Source organism: Nerophis ophidion, linkage group LG07, assembly GCF_033978795.1.
Source record: "Nerophis ophidion isolate RoL-2023_Sa linkage group LG07, RoL_Noph_v1.0, whole genome shotgun sequence".
In the NCBI taxonomy this organism is placed as follows: domain Eukaryota; kingdom Metazoa; phylum Chordata; class Actinopteri; order Syngnathiformes; family Syngnathidae; genus Nerophis; species Nerophis ophidion.
The window spans coordinates 33,157,959-33,181,801 of record NC_084617.1 but is presented as its reverse complement, the minus strand read 5'-3'; the positions used below and the strand labels follow the sequence as shown (position 1 = coordinate 33,181,801).

General features: G+C 40.9%; 1 protein-coding gene across 1 annotated transcript in view; it reads right to left on the bottom strand.

Moving 5' to 3' along the window:
- The window catches only part of mapk1 (mitogen-activated protein kinase 1), a 43,864-nt gene that overhangs the window by 8,007 nt on the left and 12,014 nt on the right, over window positions 1-23,843 (bottom strand). Inside the window, exons 2-8 of the mRNA XM_061906022.1 lie at window positions 19,066-19,248; window positions 18,807-18,996; window positions 18,628-18,744; window positions 18,434-18,548; window positions 11,494-11,625; window positions 2,337-2,446; window positions 2,140-2,271 (exon numbers count right to left, since the gene is read on the bottom strand). Of these exons, the coding sequence (XP_061762006.1) occupies window positions 2,155-2,271; window positions 2,337-2,446; window positions 11,494-11,625; window positions 18,434-18,548; window positions 18,628-18,744; window positions 18,807-18,996; window positions 19,066-19,248 (964 nt within the window). The 3' untranslated portion in view covers window positions 2,140-2,154. The remainder of the gene's footprint in view (window positions 1-2,139; window positions 2,272-2,336; window positions 2,447-11,493; window positions 11,626-18,433; window positions 18,549-18,627; window positions 18,745-18,806; window positions 18,997-19,065; window positions 19,249-23,843) is intronic.

Sequence of the window (23,843 nt, the reverse complement as noted above, 5' to 3'; positions counted from 1 at the left end):
ACTCCTTCACACTCGCATCACTCCTTCACACTCACCATCACGCCTTCACTCATTATCCCTCCTTTACACTTACCATCACTCCTTCACACTTGCCATTCCTTCTTCACACTTGCCATCCCTCCCTCACACTCGCATCACTCCTTCACACTCGCCATCACTCCTTCACACTCGCCATCACTCCTTCACACTCGCCATCACTTTTTCACACTCACTGCTTCACACTCACCATCACTCCTTCATACTCACTCCTGGATATTACTACATTACACATATACTTAAATAATGTATAACTTGCATGTTATTATGAATGTTACTACATGAATATATTACATGTTAATATGAATGTTACATTACATATACTATATTACAGCGTGTATATGAAACCTTAATGGAGGTTTTTGGATGTTTTAGTGCACTTTATAGGCGGAACAGAGCGACTCTCATTAGCTCCATTGTTAGCTGACTCATGCTAACATTTATTGACCATTTAGAATGCTGTAGTGTTCTTGTCTTACATAAGGATTGTGAATGACAAAGAGTGCAGTTCCCCTTTAAAAATCTCCAAATTACATCATGTATATATTAATGTTATTATGAATGTTACTACATGACATATATCTTACCGTACATTGTGTATATATTACATGTTACTGTGAATGTTACTAAATTACATATATACTTACATCATGTATATATTACATGTTATTATGAATGTTAGTACATGACATACTTACATCATGTATATATTACATGTTATTATGAATGTTACTACATGACATATACTGTATACTTACATCATGTATATATTACATGTTATTATGAATGTTACTACATGATAAATATACTTACATCATGTATATATTACATGTTATTAGGAATGTTACTACATTACATATATACTTACATCATGTATATATTAAAAAGTTAAAGTACCCATGATTGTCACACACGTGGCGAAATTATTCTCTGCATTTGACCCATCACCCTTAATCACCCCTCGGAGGTGAGGGGAGCAGTAAGCAGCAGCGGGGGCCGCGCCCGCGAATCATTTTTGGTGATTTGACCCCCAATCCCAACTCTTGATGCTTAGTGTCAAGCAGGGAGGTAACGGGTCCCATTTGTATAGTCCTTGGTATGACTCAGCCGGGGTTTGAACTCGTGGCCTACCAATCTCAGGGCGAACACTCTAACCACTAGGCCACTGAGCAGGCTATATTACATGTTATTATGAATGTTACTATGTGACATACAGTACATACTTACATCATGTATATATTGCATGTTATTATGAATGTTACTACATGACATATATACTTATATTATATATATATATTACATGTTATTATGAATGTTACTACATGACATATATACTTATATCATATATATATTACATGTTATTATGAATGTTACTACATGACATACATACTTATATCAAGTATATATTGCATGTTATTATGAATGTTACTACATGACATATATACTTACATCATGTATATATTACATGTTATTATAAATATTACTATATGACATACATACATATATACATACATCATGCATATATTGCATGTTATGAATGTTACTACATGACATATATACTTATGTATATATTACATGTTATTATGAATGTTACTACATGACATACATACATCAAGTACATATTACATGTTATTACATGACATTTATACTTACATCATGTATATATTACATGTTATTATGAATGTTACTACATGACATACATATTACATCATGTATATATTAAATGTTATTATGAATGTTATTACATTACATATATACTTACATCATGTTTATATTAAATGTTATTATGAATGTAACTACACTACATATATATATTACACCATGTATATGAAACCTTGATGGAGGTATATGGATGTTTTAGAGCACTTTATAGGCGGAATAGAGCGACTCTCATTAGCTCCATTGTTAGCTGACTCTTGCTAACATTTATTCACCATTAGAATGCTTTAGTGTTCTTGTCTTACATAAGGATTGTGAATGAAAAAGAGTGCAGTTCCCCTTTAAGAAAGTCCAAATAAGAAGTGAATGTTAGCTATGCTATCCTAACATGACTTGTTGAACAGAAGGGGTGGCTGTGACATGAGGGGGCGGGGCTTGACGTACCACCTATGCCAGACATTAGGACGGGAAGCGTGGCTGGAAGCGTGCCGTCTCTTCAAAGATGAGCTCCTTTAGGGTCTCTTTGGGCAGGTCGTCCAGCTCCATGTCAAACTTGAAGGGCGCCTCAGCAACGGGCTGCAAAACAAAACACACGCTCTTATTTGTCGGCCAGCTGAGCCGCACCTAGCCAAGGTCCTCACCTCGTCAGTGGGGTCGTAGTACTGCTCCAGGTAGGGGTGTGCCAGGGCCTCTTCCACCTCGATCCTCTTGTGCGGGTTAAAGGTCAACATCTTGTCCAGCAGGTCCAAAGCTGCCAAACATCACAAATATTACTGAACATACTATATATCAAATAAACAAACCCCAAAACATACTAAAAACCCTTTTTCCATATGATTTGGGAAACTGTTAGATGTAAATATAAACGGAATACGATGATTTGCAAATCATTTTCAACCCACATTCAGTTGAATATGATACAAAGACAACATATTTGATGTTCAAACTGATAAACATGTTTTTTTTGCAAAAACTCATTAACTTTAGAATTTGATGCCAGCAACATGTGACAAAGAAGTTGGGAAAGGTGGCAATAAATATTGATAAAGTTGAGGAATGCTTATCAAACACTTATTTGGAACATCCCACAGGTGTGCAGGCTAATTGGGAACAGGTGGGTGCCATGATTAGGTATAAAAACAGCTTCCCAAAAAATGTTAAGTCTTTCACAAGAAAGTATGGGGCGAGGTACACCCCTTTGTCCACAACTGCGTGAGCAAATAGTCAAACAGTTTAAGAACAACCTTTCTCAAAGTGCAATTGCAAGAAATGTAGGGATTTCAACATCTACGGTCCATAATATCATCAAAAGGTTCAGAGAATCTGGAAAAAAAAATCACTCCACTCCACTCCACATGGCCGGAAACCAATATTGAATGACCGTGACCTTTGATCCCTCAGACGGCACTGCATCAAAAACCGACATCAATCTCTAAAGGATATCACCTCATGGGCTCAGGAACACTTCATAAGACCACTGTCACTAAATACAGTTTGTCGCTACCTCTGTAAGTGCAAGTTAAAGTTCTACTATGCAAAGCGAAAGCCATTTATCAACAACATCCAGAAACGCCGCCGGCTTCTCAGGGCCTGAGATCATCTAAGATGGACTGATGCAAAATGGAAAAGTGTGGTCCGACGAGTCCACATTTCAAATTGTTTTTGGAAATATTCGACATCGTTTCATCTGGACCAAAAGGGAAGCGAACCATCCAGACTGTTATCAACACAAAGTTCAAAAGCCAGCATCTGTGCATTAGTGCCCAAGGCATGGGTAACTTACACATCTGTGAAGGCACCATTAATGCTGAAAGGTACATACAGGTTTTGGAACATAATATGCTGCCATATAAGCGCCGTCTTTTTCATGGACGCCCCTGCTTATTTTAGCAAGACAATGCCAAGTCACATTCAGCACGTGTTACAACAGCATGGCTTCGTAAAAAAAAGAGTGCGGGTACTTTCCTGGCCCGCCTGCAGTCCGGACCTGTCTCTCATCGAAAATGTGTGGCGTATTATGAAGCGTAAAATACAACAGCGGAGACTTTTGAACGACATGAAAAAAGAATGGGAAAGAATTCCACTTTCAAAGCTTCAAGAATTAGTTTCCTGAGTTCCCTAACTTTTATTGAGTGTTGTTAAAAGAAAAGGTGATGTAACACAGTGGTGAATATGCTCTTTCCTAACTACTTTGGCACGTGTTGCAGCCATGAAATTGTAAGTTAATTATTATTAGCAAAAAAAAAAAAAAGTTTATGAATTTGAACATCAAATATCTAGTCTTTGTAGTGCATTCAATTGAATATGGGTTGTAAAGGATTTGCAAATTATTGTATTCCGTTTATATTTACATCCAACACAATTTCTGGGGCCATTTCACTTTAGCCTCTGGTGAGAGCGGTCGCACTCTCCATTCCCTCCTTCCCTGCTTACTCTCTTTGCCTAGTCCTTGTCTGAACTTTTTTAAAAGCCCCTTTCTTTGCGCTCTCCTCTAATCCAAATTTCAATATGAATATGATCAGCTGGACTCTTGACGCAATTGACAGTCTTTTCGACAAGAAATAGAGGTTCGGGGGAGCCTGGCTGCCCTGATGGAACCATCAGGGCCATCAAGTTACGCGAGGGACTCCTGGAACACATGGAGGATCAGGTGCCTCTCAGCCCTTTCCATCGAGGACGTCGAAGACATCTACCTATTTGGAGCTGTGATCGCGGGGCACTTGCTGATTGGGCTGGGCATTGCTCTCGTGTATCGACAAATTCGGAAGACGATGGCAGCCACTCAAGGGGCCCAACGGCTGTTCAACGCAATGGAAGGATTGGGTCGAGCTGTGGGAACACAGACTGGAGCGATTTATGAGTTGCATCGCAAAATGGATCTCATCTTGGAAAAGTTTGCAGAAAAGGAATAATCAATTGGAATTGAAGAAAATCCAGCATGGACAACAGAGGAGATAAGTCACTATTTTGTCTTCGCGAAGAAAAACAACTTTTTATCTATGATTTGGACTCCCTGAATGGCCTTGATATGGGAACAGGCTGTTCTGAAGAAAATCTCCCGAAGACTCCTCAAAGATAGATGCTTTTGACCTTCCTTTTTGTCAACATCTGTAGCCGAACTTTATCGGTCTCAGTCATACAAAAACATTCATCATCTCTCCCAAGTTAATTGGGCATATACACACGCATAATCCCCACCCTTGAAATCAACGCCTTCAACACCTCTGAATTCCTCTGGGGCCGTGGATGGCTGAGCGGCGCTACAGAGCGACAGCGGGCCTCCTCAAACCCACCCCTCCCTCTGTTGCAAGTTGGTGTGATATATGTATGTTTAATGTGTGCCATGCTATGTGAGGTTTTTTCCTTGGACCCAGTCTAGACCCCTCCTGATGGTCTAGCCCAGTGGTTCTCAAACTTTTTTTGTCATCCCCCACTTTGGACAAGGGGGAGTTTTCAAGCCCCACCTGCCCCCATCGCCCCAACAGATCGCTAATGCCAAGTTTAACATTTTCAAATGTATTGAACATCAAGTAACATCAAGTTGTATACATTCAAACTCAATAACATAAAATAAAATTAAGTTCAATAATAAATAAAATAACTGTGCAGCTGTGGTATAACTTGCATCAAGTTAAATAATAAATAAAACAATAGTGTTATAACGTGCATCAAGTTCAATAATAAATCAAATAACTTGCATTAAGTTCAATAATAAATAAATTAAAAGTGCACTCTCCCACGGCGTGGCGCAGTGGAAGAGTGGCCGTGCGCGACCCGAGGGTCCCTGGTTCAAATCCCACCTAGTACCAACCTCGTCACGTCCGTTTTGTCCTGAGCAAGACACTTCACCCTTGCTCCTGATGGGTGCTGGTTGGCGCCTTGCATGGCAGCTCCCTCCATCAGTGTGTGAATGTGTGTGTGAATGGGTAAATGTGGAAGTAGTGTCAAAGCGCTTTGAGTACCTTGAAGGTAGAAAAGCGCTATACAAGTACAACCCATTTATCATTTTACTTAACTTTTTCGTGTTTTGATCAAATTTACCGCGCTCACAACATCTGTTAAAACCTCATTGAGTTCGGGGCTGAGCTGCCTTGACGCGAGTGCTTCCCGGTGAATGACAGTGTGTCCAATGCGCAAATGGCGCAACCCTCTTTATTAAAGCCGGTTGCCCGTTTCTTGACCCTGCCATGGTCTGTGCGCCATCGGAGCAAAAGCCCACACAGTTTTCCCATTTAAGGTCGTGTTCTTTGAGGAAACTGTCTATTATCTTGAACAGCTCATCAGCAGTGGCTCTATGTTTTATGTATCTGCAAAACAGTAAATCCTCGCACAGTGACTTGCCATTCACAAAGCGGACGTATGCGATGAACAGGCAGTCTTTATTGCTGTCAGTAGCTTTGTCCACTTGTAAAGCAAAACAACTTTATTTTAATTGGTCTACGACAGGGGTCGGCAACCTTTACCACTCAAAGAGCCACGGGAGCCTCAAAACCCTTTTGAAATTTAAAATGAAATAACACTGTCGAATCCCCCTCTGATCCCCACAATTTCCCCCTCTGTCTTCCTTTTTTTCTCTTTCTATCCTTTGCTGTTCCAGCCTGGCTGCACAAAATGATAATATAAATAAATTTAATAAAGTCAAATTTAAATAAGGCATCAAGAGAAGTATCCTACACTTCTCTTCTGTAAAGTAAATGTGAACAGCCGATATGGGCATCTACATCAACTATATATGATTTGCCTGAGAAGCTGGACAGGACAAAAAAATTCAAATATAAAATAAAATGGAATAAAAAATTAAATAACACTCCATATAAAGTTTTCTTTTTGCTTTGTGCTATGTATAAACAAACTATGATGGGTTACGTTTATGAAATCAATGAACGACTGCAGAAAAAATTCAATAAAATTTCTGCATGCAACAAAACGTTTTAACTCCGAAAAAGACGTCGGTTTGAAGGTTAAGTAAAATAATTAATGTCTATTTAAGTCCTCCTTGTAGTAATGAAAAAACAAAACGCCGAACTTAAATTATTCACTGGCAGAGAACCAAAAATGCCGTCCTATCTCTCTGTGCTGTCATCCTTTTACTGGCACCGTGAAGTCAGCTGCAGCTGCCAACCTAAATAATAAAATGTCTATTTCGCTGAACAATTGAAACATGTGAATATATGCAAAATTATAGGAAATTAAAATATTTATCATACATGGTCAATGTGATTTCTGCTCCTGAACCGTAGGGCACAGCGTCTCCACATCGGGGCCGGATGACGTCACCTTTATCTTCACACAGAATTGTAAACTCATCTGTGAGGCGTGTGCCATGTTTGTTTTTAATAAAGTTCATGTTGGAGAACACCTGCTCACATACATATGTGGATCCAAAGATCGACAGGACTCCAAGTGCATATAGTGCAGCTGGTAACCAGAATGATCGTGCATTTTGTGATAAAAGCATGAAATTTGGTACAGTTATAGCCAAAGGCATTCTCAAAAGATTTGGATATGGAGCCACCATGAATTTTCAAAATGGCGCCCATGACAGCCATCTTTCAACATGGCTGTCAGTCACAACTGTTCGCATATGAATAATGGATATAATATGATGTTTCAGACTTATTTACCACACATAGTACTTGGTAAATGTCTTTTGGATGATCTAAATGTGTCATTACATATTCAAGATGGCTGACATCTTCAAGATTGCAGCCATCACTTTTATGACTGTCTGATACGGGTGAGCTTGGTGTCAAACCAGTATTATTTTTTATTTCCTTTTCTTTGTGCATAATTCAAATTTGGAACTTTACAATTGGCCAGAAGCTTCCTTCTAACTCAGAAATGGTGACTACAATAGTCACACTTGATGACCACTGGTCACCTACAACAAGATGGGAGCCATATTTCTGAAATTAAATCTATAATTTCAAGTACACTATCATCTATTTTATTGTAATTGAAATGTTACCCAATGAAAAAAAAAGGTTTCATTCATCAAAGATGTACAATATTTGGTCAGTGCAATGGAACACTTTGGAAATCCATTTGAAGAGGAAAGCAAAGACCTGATTGTTCTCCACTCAAAGAAACTTGCTGGACCTTCAGCTGCTGAGGTAGTCAGAAAGGTGAGGCAGATAGGAGAGCACCAATTTGAAGCTTTCACCACAGAACACCTTGTTGAGAGAACAAAGACAGTGGACAACACCATACCAAGAAATAAGCTTCTGGTGTTTTGTACTTCAACCATGAGGAGAGTATCAAAACCGAAACCGAAAATGGTCTCTCTCAAACAAGACATGGAGCTCTTTTCAAGGTTATTCATTGCTTGCCAGAATCGAGATGGAAACCTAGAGGAGTTCTTTCGACACAAGAACCAATCATGTCCACCAGCGCTTTCTGATGGGGGAGGTCTCCGACTGGGAGTGAAGAGTGGATCTGCTTCCATGCCTGGAACAAGTTCACAGTGCATACTCTGACAGTCCAAAGGTTACCTGCACCATTGTAGATGGGGCAGCCATCATCCAGATGCTGAAACCAATTTCAGTAAAAACCTTCAATGACTATGCCCATGTGATCTTCATTCCATATCTTACCAGAAAGTTTGAAACTGTGTCCAGGCTTGATCTGGTGTGGGACCGCTACTTGTCTGACTCTCTGAAAGCTGCTACGAGAACAAAGCGTGGCACTGGAATTCAGAGACATGTGGTAGGTGATACAGCCATTCCCAGGAACTGGCAAAACTTTCTTTGAGTAGACAGCAATAAGACTGAGTTCTTTGCCTTTTTCTTGGAGGCTCTGCTCAGATGGTTTGTGCAGGAGGATAAACAGCTTGTCATCACATGTGACATGGAAGTCCTTAGCAAGCCACCTCTCCCAGATAGGACATCGGTTGCTCCTTGCACGCATGAGGAAGCGGATAGTCGCATGTTATTGCACGTAGCCCATGCAGCAAGAAACGGCCACCACAAAATTGTGATTCAAACAGTTGATACTGATGTTGTGGTGCTTGGCTGTGGCAGTGGCTCAGACTCTACAACCAGAGGATGAGCTTTGGTTGGCTTTCGGTACTGGTAAGAATTTTCGATATTTGGTAGCCCATGAAATTGCAGAAGGGCTCGGGCCCTAGAAAGCATGTGCACTACCAGTGTTCCATGCATTGACGAGTTGTGACACAGTGTCAAGCTTTGTTGGCCATGGGAAAAAGACTGCATGGGCTGTATGGTCCGTGCTTCCAGAACTTACACATGCCCTGTTGAAAGTGTCTTCAGCCCCAGACGACATACCACAGGAGGTAATGGCCACAATTGAGAGGTTTGTTATCTTTGTCTATGACCGAACCTGCACATGTACAGAAATCAATACGGCAAGGAGGAAGTTATTTGCAAAGAGGCACAATGTGAAAACAATCCCCCCTATCAAGGCTGCCCTAGAAGAGCATGTTAAGAGAGCTGTATACCAAGGAGGGCACGTGTTGGGTACAGTCCTGGTGTCAACACCAGAACTACCTTCACCATGCGAATGGGGCTGGTCAAAGTCACCTGAGGGGGACTATGAACCCTTCTGGACATGCCTACCAGATGCAGGCCAGTCAAGTTATGAACTTGTCTCATGCAAATGCAAGAAGGGTTGTGTTGGGCAGTGTAAGTGCAAAAAATCCCACTTACAGTGCACAGCTCTTTGTGTCTGTGAAGGCGAGTGTGACTAGTCTTCCCTGTGATAGACCCTAGGTTTCCCTTGCTTAACATGAGTATTTTGAGATAGAAAGAAGATTCTTAGAAATTCTAAAGTTCCCAATTCAAATTCTGCATCAAGATAAATGTATAATTAAACATAGAGCTCATCCATATCTAACCAGTTGGCGGCCGTTTTGAATTTGAATTGAATTTTCTATGAAAATGTTCCACTATCCAAAAGACATTTACCAAGTAGTATGAATGGTAAATAAGTCTGAAATATCATATTAAATCCATCATTCATAAGAAAACAGTTGTTGCTGGCAGACATTTTGAAAAATGGCTGAATGGTTGAAAATTCATGATGGCCCCACATCCAAATCCTTTGAGAATCCCTTTGGCTATAAGTGTACTAAATTTCATGCTTTTATCACAAAATGCACAATTCTTTTATTTTTTGGAACTAAACTCTTGTACTAATACTTTTTCATGTTCACATAAAAGTCGGGGATTGCGTTCCAAGTTTCGAACACAAGTTTGTCTGGTTTGGGGATGTTTTCAATATCACACTATTTGTGATTCTGAGCAAGAACGGCCTTCTGGCGTGAAACATCTTCAGGGTCCGCTGTCAGGCGCTTTAACTTGGACACCCAGATGTCTCCGGAGACGCGCGCGGCCGCGGGCGTGTCCGGAGGTTTGCAAGCAGGATGACAAGCTGAGCTGGCCGTGACAAGTTGAGCCGCATCAGAGTGATCAAAGAGCCGCATGCGGCTCCGGAGCCGCCGTTGCCGACCCCTGGTCTACGAGTTGTTCCTCAAGATCACTTGCAATGTCGCATATACGTCTCTCAACAGTGGGACAGCTTTTAATTTTGCTGCGCTTGTCTAGTCAAGCATGACTGACACCATGTCTATTGCAGCAGGGAGAATCAGCTAATCAGCAATTGTGTGTGCTTTTTTGCATTGAGCAATTCTGTATCAACTCTATATGAAGCTAATTTATCCATTTTGTGTAATTGTGGTCCACACATTAGCCTGCTACCCATCCGCACGAACGTTTGTTCCGCTAAGCCCCGCCCCCATTGGTTACTGTTGCGTCTGTCAAACTTTCACTTCTACCTAGAAATTTAAAGCCTACAGGAAAAATAAGTAATTTACATTAATGTATACATCAGATTACACAGACAGAATCACAAAGTGATTTACAGGGGTTGTAAAAAAAAAAAAATCCAAGAATTAAAAAAAAAAAAAAAAAAAATGTTAAAGTGAAATTTCCTCCCATTCCTCGCGCCCCACCTGTCATGTCTCTATTCCCCACCAGTGGGGCGCGCCCCACACTTTGAGAAACGCTGGTCTAGCCTTAGACTGATATTTTTTTTATTCCCCCCCCCTCTCCTAATGTCACCCTTTTTTCATCGTTTTAAGGAGCGCTGTAAATGGCTAATCCGTCGGCGGTCTTGTCTTGTCGTCCCCCCCCCCCCGTAACGTATGTCTGCTCTTAGCGGGACTGTGCCGAAAATGTAATTTCAGTTCTGATGTGTCTTGTACATGTTGGAATGGACAAATAAAGGATTTCTCCTTTCTTCTTCTTCCTAACTCATACAGAAACGGGGTTTGTACACACAGTATCAAATATACAAACCACAAAAATTACTATATATCAAATATACAAAAGCAGTGAAGTTGTCACTGTATGTTTTCACTTACAGTGCACAGACGCCAGCATTGTTGAATCTGAAGGTCTGTGGCAAATTTGGTACAGCATGGCAACATAAGCTAGCTGAATTCTGATTGGATAAAAACTATAAAGTAAAAACAACAGGGCTGGATGGAGCATAATAAGACATGAAGACAATATGAATACTTTTACATTGTTAAGGAAAGTCAATAAAAAATTACTTTTATGTTTAATTATGATGACGATTTGTGGTTATGTTAGCCCAGCAGAGAAGGTCTTGCTGGCCCTGACGGCACACCACTGGAGAGCAACATACTATTACTGAGCTAGTAAACGGATGTTGATGATTGTACTCCTGGAATGACTGAGGTCACCAGCCAAGGAACAAAAGATGACACCAGTCATGTCAGCAGCTGGTCACCATAGCAACCACAGCTTCTGTTCTGACCTTTGGCGTCGGCGTTGGGGAAGAGGCGGTTCCAGGGCACTTTGCAGCGTGCAGGAAGTGACAGCAGGTAGTTCCTGGCCTTGATGTTGATGATGCAGTTGAGATCCTCTTGAGAAGGAGAACCCAAAATCCCTAAGGAGCAAAGTCACATGACACGTAAATACATCAACAATACACCTTCATTTAGGCAGACCTTGGCCCGAGTCTGCCAGGGAATAAGAAGACATAGCGGGAAGTATTCAGATTGCCAAAAACACAGCTACAACTTCTGGTGTCAATGGACACATTTGGATACACTGGAATGTTCTAGCAGTAGCAGTTAGATACTGTATGCTACCTCAGTAGAAGCGTCTCATTCGTGTACTTTAAATACACCCCTTTTTACGCCAGTTGATCTGCTCTCTCTCTTTTCTGCTCTGCCCCCCTCTCATCAGGTGACCATGGTTCAGCCTCCACAGATAAAGCGCTAGCTGTTCAAAGTCAGGACCCAGGAGGGGCCACTCCTTATGCATCAGTTGGTGACGTCTTTGCGCTGCTGACTTGTCTCCACTCAAGATCATCTTCTGCTGGTCCCACTATGGACTGGACTCTCGCACTATTAACTAGATCCACTATAGACTGGACTCTCACACTATTAACTAGATCCACTATAGCAGGTGTCTCAAACTCAATTTACCTGGGGGCCACTGGATGCAGAAACTGGGTGAGGCTGGGCCGCAAGAAAAGATTTCTTAAAAAATCTAACATGCACTTTTTAATGAATTAACCTTCTATGGATAGCTTTACCGCCCTAGTAACATACTTTTCAATCATGATTTTTCCGGGAGACTCCTGAATTTCAGTGCACCTCCCGACAATCTACCGGTGCATGCATTCTCCCGAATTGTTCCCAATTTTCACCCGGCCGACATTATTAAGGGCTGCCGTGACTTCACTGCCTTTAACATCCTCTACAACAGTGGTTCTCAAGCTTTTTTCAGTGATGTACCCCCTGTGAACATTTTTTAATTCAAGTACCCCCTAATCGGAGCAAAGCATTTTTGTTTGAAAAAAGGAGATAAAGAAGTAAAATACAGCACTATGTCATCAGTTTCTGATGTATTAAATTGTACAACAGTTCAAAATATTGCTCATTTGTAGTGGTCTTTCTTGAACTATTTGGAAAAAAAGATATAAAAATAACAAAAAAAATTGTTGAAAAACAAGTGATTCAATTATAAAAAATAAAGATTTCTACACATAGAAGTAATCATCAACCTAAAGTACCCTCTTTGGGGATTGTAATAGAGATCCATCTGGTTACATGAACTTAATTCTAAACATTTCTTCACAAAAAAAGAATTCTTTAACATCAATATTTATGGAACATGTCCACAAAAAATCTACCTGTCAACACTGAATGCTGGATTGTTGTATTATTCTTCCACAGTTTATGAACTTACTTTCATACTTCAATGAAATATTATTCAATAATCATATGTATAAAGGATTTATGAATTGCTAAATGTCACTTGTACCTTGGCATACCTACAAGCTCCTCCAGGGGTCCCTCTCCGCGCACCTTCAAAAGAAGACTACTGCTTCACTACATGTCATCTGCATGCTTTTATATCACACAACCAACGTGCTGGCTCTGTTACATGTTGTGTGAGACTTGTGCCTAACAGCTTCAGTGGCTGCAAGACGTACTTGTTCAACAGCCATACAGGTCTCACTAGTAGTGCCTTATAAACAACTTTAACACTGTTACAAATATGCACCACACTGTGAACTGACACCAAAAAAGAATGACAAACCCTTTTTGGGAGAATTTCCGCACCCTTACACAACTTAAATACAAGAGAACAAATACCCAGAACACCTTGCAGGGCTACAATATACCGTAATTTCCGGACTATAAACCGCACCTGACAATAATACCCAGAACACCTTGCAGGGCTACAATATACCGTAATGTCCGGACTATAAACCGCACCTGACAATAAGCCGCACCAGCTAAATTTAGGGGAAAATACAGATTGCTCCATATATAAGCCGCACCCGACTATAAGCCGCAGGCGTTTTGATGTGTAATTATTGTAGTATATAGGGGTTCCTGCTACCACGGAAGGGATTGTCGGGACAGAGATGACTATTTGGGAACGCAAACATTTATTAATAAATAAATCTTTCAATCATTCAATCAAATTTTCACATCTTTGACATGGCGAACAGCATTCGTGCAGAGTACAAATAATACAACGGTGCAAAGTAATACAAAGTCCTCGCCTGTAACACGGCAGTAAAAGTGCAGTCCCGCGGCCGTTTACGTTACCTCTAAAATCTGCAATATCCATTTCTTCGGCGGTTGTTTGGGCTTTCAGTCGGATCTGTACGGTGGAAACACCCCGGCCGTCTGCTCTCTGTGTGTTCACCCAGTCCTCAAGAAAGTTTTCAAGTTTCAGCCATCAGCTTTTATTACCTCTGAAGGATTTTTTTGTGTTTTTGCATTGAATCAGTTCTTCATGCTGCCGTCTCCAACGTCTCACCATTGATTCATTGATGTCAAGGGTACGTGCAGCAGCTCTATTTCCTTCTTTGACAGCCAGAACTATTGCCTTTAACTTAAAAGCAGCATCATATGCACTTGTTTTCCATTTGTTTTCCATATTGAGGGTGTTTGCATGAACACTTCCTTTGCGCAAACTGTCGCTGACGCTCTCCTACTCTTTGTTTTGCTCTCATTACCTGGCACTGTCACGCTAAATTTCTTCCCCCCTACAAAAACCTTTCCCCCCCCATTTACTTCCGGAGTCATAATTAATACAGACGTTTTGTCAACGCTATATTATAAAAATGTAACGCTATATTATAAAAATACAGACGTTTTGTTAACGCTATATTATAAAAAATGAAAAAAAAAATTCTAAAAACAATTTACAAACAATCTATGGGGTGACGCATTTACTTTCGGGGTCACGTTTCCTCTTACGTCATCCCATAGCTTGTGTTCGTAAATTGTTTTTTATTTTATTTTTTATAACATAGCGTCTGCATTAATCATGACAACAGAAGTAAACGGGGGGGAAGGTTTTTGTAGAGGGGAAGAAATTTGGCGTGACAGCGCCAGATGTCTGCCTCGGTTTCGCGCATCCTCGGTATTGCGCGCCCCTGGTTACCGTAAGCCGCACCGTTTTATAAGCCGCAGGGACCAGAACGAAGAAAAAAAGTAGCGGCTTATAGTCCAGAAATTACGGTACAAAACCTCAACCGACGCAAGTAGGGAGGGTGGGGGGTTGGTGGTAGCGGGGATGTGTATATTGTAGCCCTGCAAGGTGTTCCGGGTATTTGTTCTCTTGTATTTAAGTTGTGTTAGGGTGCGTAAATTCTCCCGAAATGTGTTTGTCATTCTTGTTTGGTGTGGCTTCACAGTCTGGCACAAATTTTTAACAGTGTTAAAAGTTTTTTTACGGCCACCCTTAGTGTAACGTGTGTAGCTGTTGATCAAATACATCTTGTAACAACACACATGTGTCTCACATGGCCAAATGCATCATACGATTGGGCTTAATCACTGCCAGTTTAGGATGTAGGGGGCGCTAAAGGCAGTCCCAGTATGGCACTCCCTGAATATCGTTGATCTGGTAAATATTAACAGGGGCTCTGAGAGAATTGGTGCCCCTTAATTCAGGAGTCCCCCGGGGAAAATTGGGGTCGTTGACAAGCATGACCTATCAAGCGCCGTTCATATTAAACTCGGGGTCGTTGACAAGCATGACCTATCAAGCGCCGTTCATATCAAACTCGCGGGGCGCCCCAAAATTAAATTGTCATATCGGAGCGCGGGCCACATAATAACGTCTCGCGGGCCGCAATTGGCCCACGGGCCGCATGTTTGAGACCCCTGATGTAGATGATACACATCATATTGTTGATGTGGATGATATACATAGAATAGTTAATGTAGATGATACACAAAAAATAGTTAATGTAGATGATACACATCATATCGTTAATGTAGATGATACACATCATATTGTTGATGTAGATGATACACATCATATTGTTGGTGTAGATGATACACATCAAATAGTAGATGTAAATCAGGGGTCTCAGACACGCGGCTTGCGGGCCAATTGCGGCCCGCGAGACGTTATTCTGCGGCCCCCACCTTAATATGAAAGTTTAATGTTAGTGCGGCCCGTGAGTTTTATATGAATGGCGCTTAACAGCGTTGTGTGCGGAGCTGAAAGAATCGGTGTGGTATATGGCTCTCGAAGGCGGAACACACTGTGTGTGTGTCTCTCTCTCGCTCCCTCCCACGGTGCCGCTGTAACAGTCCGGGCCGGGGAGACGAGCGGTCCGGTAGCTTCCGGAGCATTCCGCCGAAGGACCGTGCGACAATACAAAACTGAGGTGCACTGGACCCCAGCGCTGATACTCCGACAGAGAGTCGCTGGGCGAATCGGACGTGTAACACATTAGTCGTGATGTTAGCCCGTTTGGGGCTAATTGTGCTATCGTAAATGTAAACTCCATAGCGTGCTCATAACAACATTCTAGCTGCCAACATGGCGAAATACAACCTTCACCGGGGCTACCGCGCATGCTCGTTACTACTGTATCATGCTGGGTAGTGTAGTTCTTATATTCCGTAGCTCATAACATCACAGTTAGTATGTGTATACATTGTTTCTGACTGGAGAAATCGAATTATTATTGTTATAACCTATGACTGATTTAGTTACTTAATTCTCATTTTGTTCATCTATATTTTTGTCACGATCGGGGGTGCAGCTTGCTGCGAAGTTTGTTCTCCTTTGGAATGCAGAATGGACAGCTCCGGACGACAGCATGAGGTAAGAGATGATTTATTTATCATAAATCATCACCAAACCAAAAACAAGCAAAAATGAAGCTACGCTAAAACTTGGCACAGGAAACACAGGAGAAAGAATCAGGAACATCAAAACGTAACAGTTGCATACCGCAAACAATGAAGCCACACCCACTGTGGCGACTAACGTGAATAAATAGCTCTTTGATTGGTGTCAACAGCAGGTGAACGTGCTGAGCACTAATCAGAGGCAGGTGAAAACAATTAGCGCCCTTGGTAACCAAAACAAACACCCAAAGTGCACAAACCAGGAAATAAGGGAGTCCAAAACTAACAGAACACAACTAAACAAACCATGATCCGGAACACGGATCATGACAATTTGGTTTTGTGTTGAAAATAAAAATAAAGACATTTAAAAAATATTTTTTGAAGAAAATTTTTCTTACGGCCCAGCCTCACCCAGACTCTGCATCCAGTGGCCCCCAGGCAAATTGAATTTGAGACCCCTGATGTAGATGATACAAATGTTGATGTAGATGATACACATCACAAAATTGATGTATATGATACACATCATATTGTTGATGTAGATGATACACATCATATACAAACCCTGTTTCCATATGAGTTGGGAAATTGTGTTAGATGTAAATATAAACGGAATACAATGATTTGCAAATAATTTTCAACCCATATTCAATTGAATGCACTACAAAGACAAGATATTTGATGTTCAAACTCATGTTTGTTTTTTTTAGCAAATAATAATTAACTTAGAATTTCATGGGTGCAACACGTGCCACCTTTCCCAACTTCTTTGTCATGTGTTGCTGGCATCAAATTCTAAAAGTAATGATTATTTGCAAAAAAAAAAAAAATGTTTATCAGTTTGAACATCAAATATGTTGTCTTTGTAGTGTATTCAACTGAATATGGGTTGCAAAGGATTTGCACATCATAGTATTCCGTTTATATTTACATTTAACACAATTTCCCAACTCATATGGAAATGGGGTTTGTAGTTGATGTAGATGATACACATCACATTGTTGATGTAGATGATACACATTATATAGTTGATATAGATGATACACATCATGTTGTTGATGTAGATCAGGGGTCGGGAACCTTTTTGGCTGACAGAGCCATTCAAGCCAAATATTTTAAAAAGTATTTCCGTGAGAGCCATATAATATTTTTTTAAGACTGAATACAACTAAATGCGTGCATTTTTAAGTAAGACCAACATTTTTAGAGTATAATAAGTCTCTTATTGTTTTTAATAACATTGTTATTTTGAAGCTAACCAACAACAAATAAAATACTTCTTACCATTAATGCGACTTCTTGAACAGGTACGGTAGAAACCGGATGGATGGATTAAAATGCATGAGAATGTTTTATATTTTGAACGTTATTTTTGACACTGTGATTACCAGCGGAATTATTCATTACTTACCGTGTTATGCAATGTCAGCTAAGATTTATCTGAGAGCCAGCTGCAGTCATCAAAAGAGCCACATCTGGCTCTAGAGCCATAGGTTCCCTACTCCTGATGTAGATGATACACATCATGTTGTTGATGGTTATATCAGAACTTTATGAAATGTTTATGTGTATTGAAGTATTTTATAAATGGCTGCCAGCTGTTTTAAAGAGCGATACTGTTCCAGATGGACCATCTGAATAGTTGTGCGGACTAGAAAGTTTGATACTTTGCTTGTGATGTAACTGCTTCATTCTCTTTCATCTTAATCCTATTCCCTTGGGTTGAAGTCGCTATTCTCCATTTCCTTAGATACCTTCTAAAATAAATCTATTTCTTTTCCCCCATGGATGACCTTCCAAATGTGACCTTATATTTCAATGCCTGGTCTTCTGCCTGCGGGTGATACCCCCACTGGAAATCATCTACATGTGTTAGTCCGGCTTCTCAAAAGCCAAACTTGATGGGATGAAGGTGTTTCCATGGATTATAGGATGCTTCTTTAGAGCCCAACTATTTGTGAAATCAGACTAAATTAGTGCATGGAAACACAGTCATTGAATCCTGTTCTTATTTTGGTCAGGTTACTGGAGGAGCGTGGTTAGGTCTTGGAGTTAGCATGAAGATAATATTACCCAGAATGTGGTTGAGCTGGTCCAAGTAATGCTTCCCGGGAAAGATGGGCCTGTTGGACAACATCTCTGCCAGGATGCAGCCCACTGACCAGATGTCTATGGACTTGGTGTAGCCCTGAAAGTCAACCCACAGCAAAATTCTGGAACTCCTAACTGGGATCAATCCGAAGTGGTATCTTGCACAGGAAGCTCACCTTGGAGTTGAGCATGATTTCGGGCGCTCGGTACCAGCGGGTAGCCACGTACTCCGTTAGGAATCCGGTGTGGTCGTGGTCCGGGTCGGCCACGCGAGCCAAACCGAAGTCACAGATCTGAGGACAAGAAAAGGCAGATGAGAAGCTGAAAGTGCACGGCAAAGAGCGACTAGCAAGACCTTGAGATCACAGGTGGTGTTGAGCAGGAGGTTGGAGGGCTTCAGGTCGCGGTGCAGGACGTTGGCGGAGTGGATGTACTTGAGGCCTCGGAGGATCTGGTAGAGGAAGTAACAGATGTGATCGTTGCTCAAATGCTGGGTCTTCAGGAGCTTGTAGAGGTCTGTCTCCATCAGGTCCTGGACTATGTAGCTGCAGAGCGCAGGTCAAAGAAGGTTGATAAACGGACTCTAGTCGAGCTGGTCCTACAAACAAGGATACACGTCCTTCATCTGCTCCATGGTTGGCGTGCGGATGATGTCGTTGATGCCGATGATGTTCTCGTGTTTGAAGCGCAGCAGGATCTTGATCTCCCGTAGCGTGCGCTGGCAGTAGGTCTGGTGCTCGAAGGGGCTGATCTTCTTGATGGCCACGCGGATCTTCTTGTCGCGCTCGTAGGCCGAGCTGGAGGGACACAAACAAGGACCTTAGAAAGACCATAGAGGACTGTACACGCACACGTGGAAATAAACAAGGATCTTAGAAGGACCCTGGACACAGACCCCCTGGAGGGCAACTTCCACAATTTGGCCAAATTGTGGAAGTTGCCCTCCAGGGGGTTCTTCGGACCACCAAGCACTGACATGATAGCCCGGTTCAGGTTCACAATACTGTGTCTTGCTTTCCAGCAATTGTCTTTTGTTTCCGTCTCGGGCTCCCTCTCGCTGTTACTCTAGCTCCAACAACTCTCTCTTCCCGGCTGATGCCTTTTAACAGAGCGACAGGTGTTTAGATAACCAGGCCCAGGTGGACCATCTACGCACCTGTCGCTGATTTCGAAGCCGGTCCTGGCACACCCCGCTTCTCTGCAGGCCACGCCCCCCTCCACATTATACTATATTAAGAATGTGTACATATTGCATAGGGCCCTGACATCTAAAAAGTACAACTCTGTTCATTGTTATGTTCATGTATTTGTTATATTTTTCATGTGTACACACACATCAACACACATACAGTATGAAATGAGATGAATGAGATAAGGTAAGAACAGGATAGAAACTGCTGTTGAACCAGTTACAATGTAATATGCCATGGAAAAACAATGTTAACACTTTTGTGCAAATATGTACAGTTTCACTTGTTTTTTCAAATGTGTTTATTCTGTAAAGGAATGAGTTAAATGTTTAGAATGACTGGTTAACAGTGCTATTATGAAGTGCAATGTCAGCACTATTTTTTTCCCGTACAATTTTAAATGCACTTGTTTTAATAAATAAATAGTGTTTTAAAAGCATACACAATCTGTGTAAATATATTAGTCTGTGGTTTAAAGGACTTGAAACTCAAAATGCAGGACTTGGGACTTGACTTGAGACTTTCCAGTCTTGACATTGGACTTGACTCGGTACTTGCCTGTCTTGACTCTGGACTTGAGGGCAAAGACTTGTGACTTACTTATGACTTGCAAAACAATGATTTGGTCCCACCTCTGCTAATCACTAATCATCATTTTCATTTGCAGACATTGCAAAGATACCAGTGGGGGCGTGGCCACCATGACATCATTATATCATTTGCAGAATGTGTTATCATAATATGTTTTTCTTTAAAAAAGTATCCACATCCATGCAGGTATATCAAGGATGTATTAAAGTACATCTATGGAATATATGAAAGTACATCAATGGAGTATTTTAAAGTACATTCATGGACTATAAGAAAGTACATCCTTGGAGTATATTAAAGTACATTTATGGAATATATAAAGTACATCTATGGAATATATTAAAGTACATCTATGGAATGTATTAAAGTACATCTATGGACTATATTAAAGTACATCCATGGAAAATATTAAAATACATCTATAGAATATATTAAAAGTACATCCATGGAATATATAAAGTACATCTATGGAATACATTAAAGTACATCTATGGAATACATTAAAGTACATCCATGGAATATATTAGAGTACATCCATGGAATATATTTGAGTACATCCATGGAATATATTAAAGTACATCCGTGGAATATATTAGAGTACATCCATGGAATATATTAAAGTACATCCATGGAATATATTAAGGTACATCTGTACAATATATGAAGTACATCCATGGAATATATTAAAGTACATCTGTGATAGAGTAGGTTACTCTGAATGCGGAATGCTGGTCTGATATCTTCTTAGGACAAGGACTCCGGTCAGAGAGTAGGCCACAGAGAGGCTTTCAGGCCCTCTTTAACGGTGAAGTTGGACAAGTGTGGTGTAGGTGTGTGTGTGGCCTAAAGAGAACACATACAAGGAATGATAAGGATACATTTAGGCAATATAATACGCAATAATGTAATAGGATATGTATAATGTTATATATAATATAATGTACTCTGCAATGTGCTATAAAACAAATACACAAACAAATGTACATGGACTATTAAAGCATTAGAGATGAACGGAGAATAAGCACTGTTGATTTATACAGTGCTTTAAAGGCCTACTGAAATGAGATTTTCTTATCTAAACGGGGATAGAAGGTTCATTGTATGTGTCATACTTGATCATTTCGCGATATTGTCATATTTATGCTGAAAGGATTAAGTAGAGAACATTGACGATAAAGTTCGCAACTTTTGGTTGCTAATAAAAAAGCCTTGCCTGTACCGGAAGTAGCAGACGATGTGCCCGTGATGTCACGGGTTGTAGGGCTCCTCACATTGTTTATAATCATAGCCACCAGCAGCAAGAGCGATTCGGACCGAGAAAGCGACGATTTCCCCATTAATTTGAGCGAGGATGAAACATTGTTGCAAACAAACACTCAGTTAAGACTACATCTAGGGCTGGGCGATATATCGATATACACGATATATCGCGGGTTTGTCTCCATGCGATATAGAAAATGACTATCGTAATATTCGAGTATACGTTTTCACGCAGGACTTTTAGCTGCGGGCGTACACTCGAGGCTCTCCTCGCTCTTTCCCGTGTCTCCTTCTCGCAGACAAGCAGGCGCACATTCTTACATACGTCACAAACTGTCATGTCACACGTCACATACACGCCCTCGCAGGGCAGAGAGGTAGCGGCATGGCTCACGTTAGCTGCTAACGTAGCCGTACGAGAGAATGAAGGTGCGGCTCTAGTAACAAATAAAGGAAGACTTAATTCCCAATAAAAACAGCACTGAGTCCATCGTCTGGCGGTGGTTCGGCTTCAAGTGGGAATATGTCGAAAAGACAACCGTAATTTGTCAAGTGTGGGGGGGGGGGCGTTGCTATAAAAAGTAGCATTACTGCTAATATGTAGCATGGTTTGTAAAGTCACTCGCTAGAATATGAAGAGAATTTCATAACCTTAGTAACATACCACATAGTGAAGGACGAATACTATTTGATTTCCTATTAGTTAGCTCATTTTTATTCGACACTTAAAATGTCTCTGACAAACTTGCAATTTATGTTTTGGAAATGACTTGAATGTTTGTGCAATTGCTTAATAACTTTAAAAAAATACACTTTTGGTCAATTGACTTAGTTATGATTTCCCTCTCTGCATGAAAGTTTAAAAGTAGCATATATTAATGCAGAATGAAAAAGAATGTTTTAATGTAGACACATAGAATCATCATACTGCTGTGATTATATGCATCAAGTGTTCATTCAAAGCCAAGGCAAAATATCGTAATATATATCGTATATCGCGATATGGCCTAAAAATATCGCAATATTAAAAAAAGGCAATATCGCCCAGCCCTAGCTACATCTAACACCTTATAGGCATTTTAGCATTAATAACCGTGCGATATTCAAAGAATGCTTAGATTATAGTCATGAACGCACACAATACTGTTTACGCAATCACCCAAGAGCCCATATTACGCAGAAATGCTATAATCAGGAAATTACGTCTCAAACTAGATCGCTAAATTAAGAGCACAGGAAATCTAACATCTCAAAACTGCGTCAGAATAAGTGAAGACTAAAACACTTTCTGACAACATCCATGGAATATAGTACATCGATTGAATATATAAAATTACATTCATGGAATATATTAAAGTGAATCAATGGAATACATTATTGTACATCTATGGAATACATTAAAGTACATCCAAGCAGGTATATCTGGGACTTCCACTGGACACACTCACATGTCAACAAGTAATAACGCCCACACACACACACGTCAACACGTAATAAAACACCCACACACACACACACACACACACACACACACACACACACACACACACACACACACACACACACACACACACACCAACAGGTAATAACAGACGCACACACTTCAACAGGTAATAACACATATACACGTCAACACACACACACACGTACACACAAACACTCACACACATCCAGTACTATTGTGGGGTTTGTCAGTGAGCAGAGATGGGTTATAGGTTATACTTGTACAGCGCTTTTCTACCTTCAAGGTACTCAAAGCGCTTTGACACTATTTCCACATTCACCCATACACACACACATTAACACACTGATGGCAGGAGCTGCCATGCAAGGCCCTAACCACGAACCATCAGGAGCAAGGCTGAAGTGTCTTGCTCAAGGACACAACAGGCGTGACGAGATTGGTAGAAGGTGGGGATTGAACCAGGAACCCTCAGGTTGCTGGCACGGCCACTCTCCCAACCGCGCCACGCCGTCCCCTGTGATGACAAAGGCAGAAAGACGCCCACATTGTGGGAGAGAATAAGAAGATAGTTGCTATAGCAACGGGAGGCACGGACTGAAGTGTAAAAAGCCTTCTGCCAGGGAAATATGACTGACTTTCCTTTGTGTGTGTGTGTGTGTGTGTGTGTGTGTGTGTGTGTGTGTGGAGGCAGACCTGTAAGAAAAGGCATGGTGGACTCTGACTGTTCTGTAACACAAACACTCCATCTTGAGCACACAAATAATAGATCCCACACAAAATGTTTGGACACACAGCAGTGTGTATCAGACCACCTCATTAGGTGCACCCACATGACACATGCTTGCTAACAATACACACATGCTCTGCCAGAAAATAAGAAGACAAA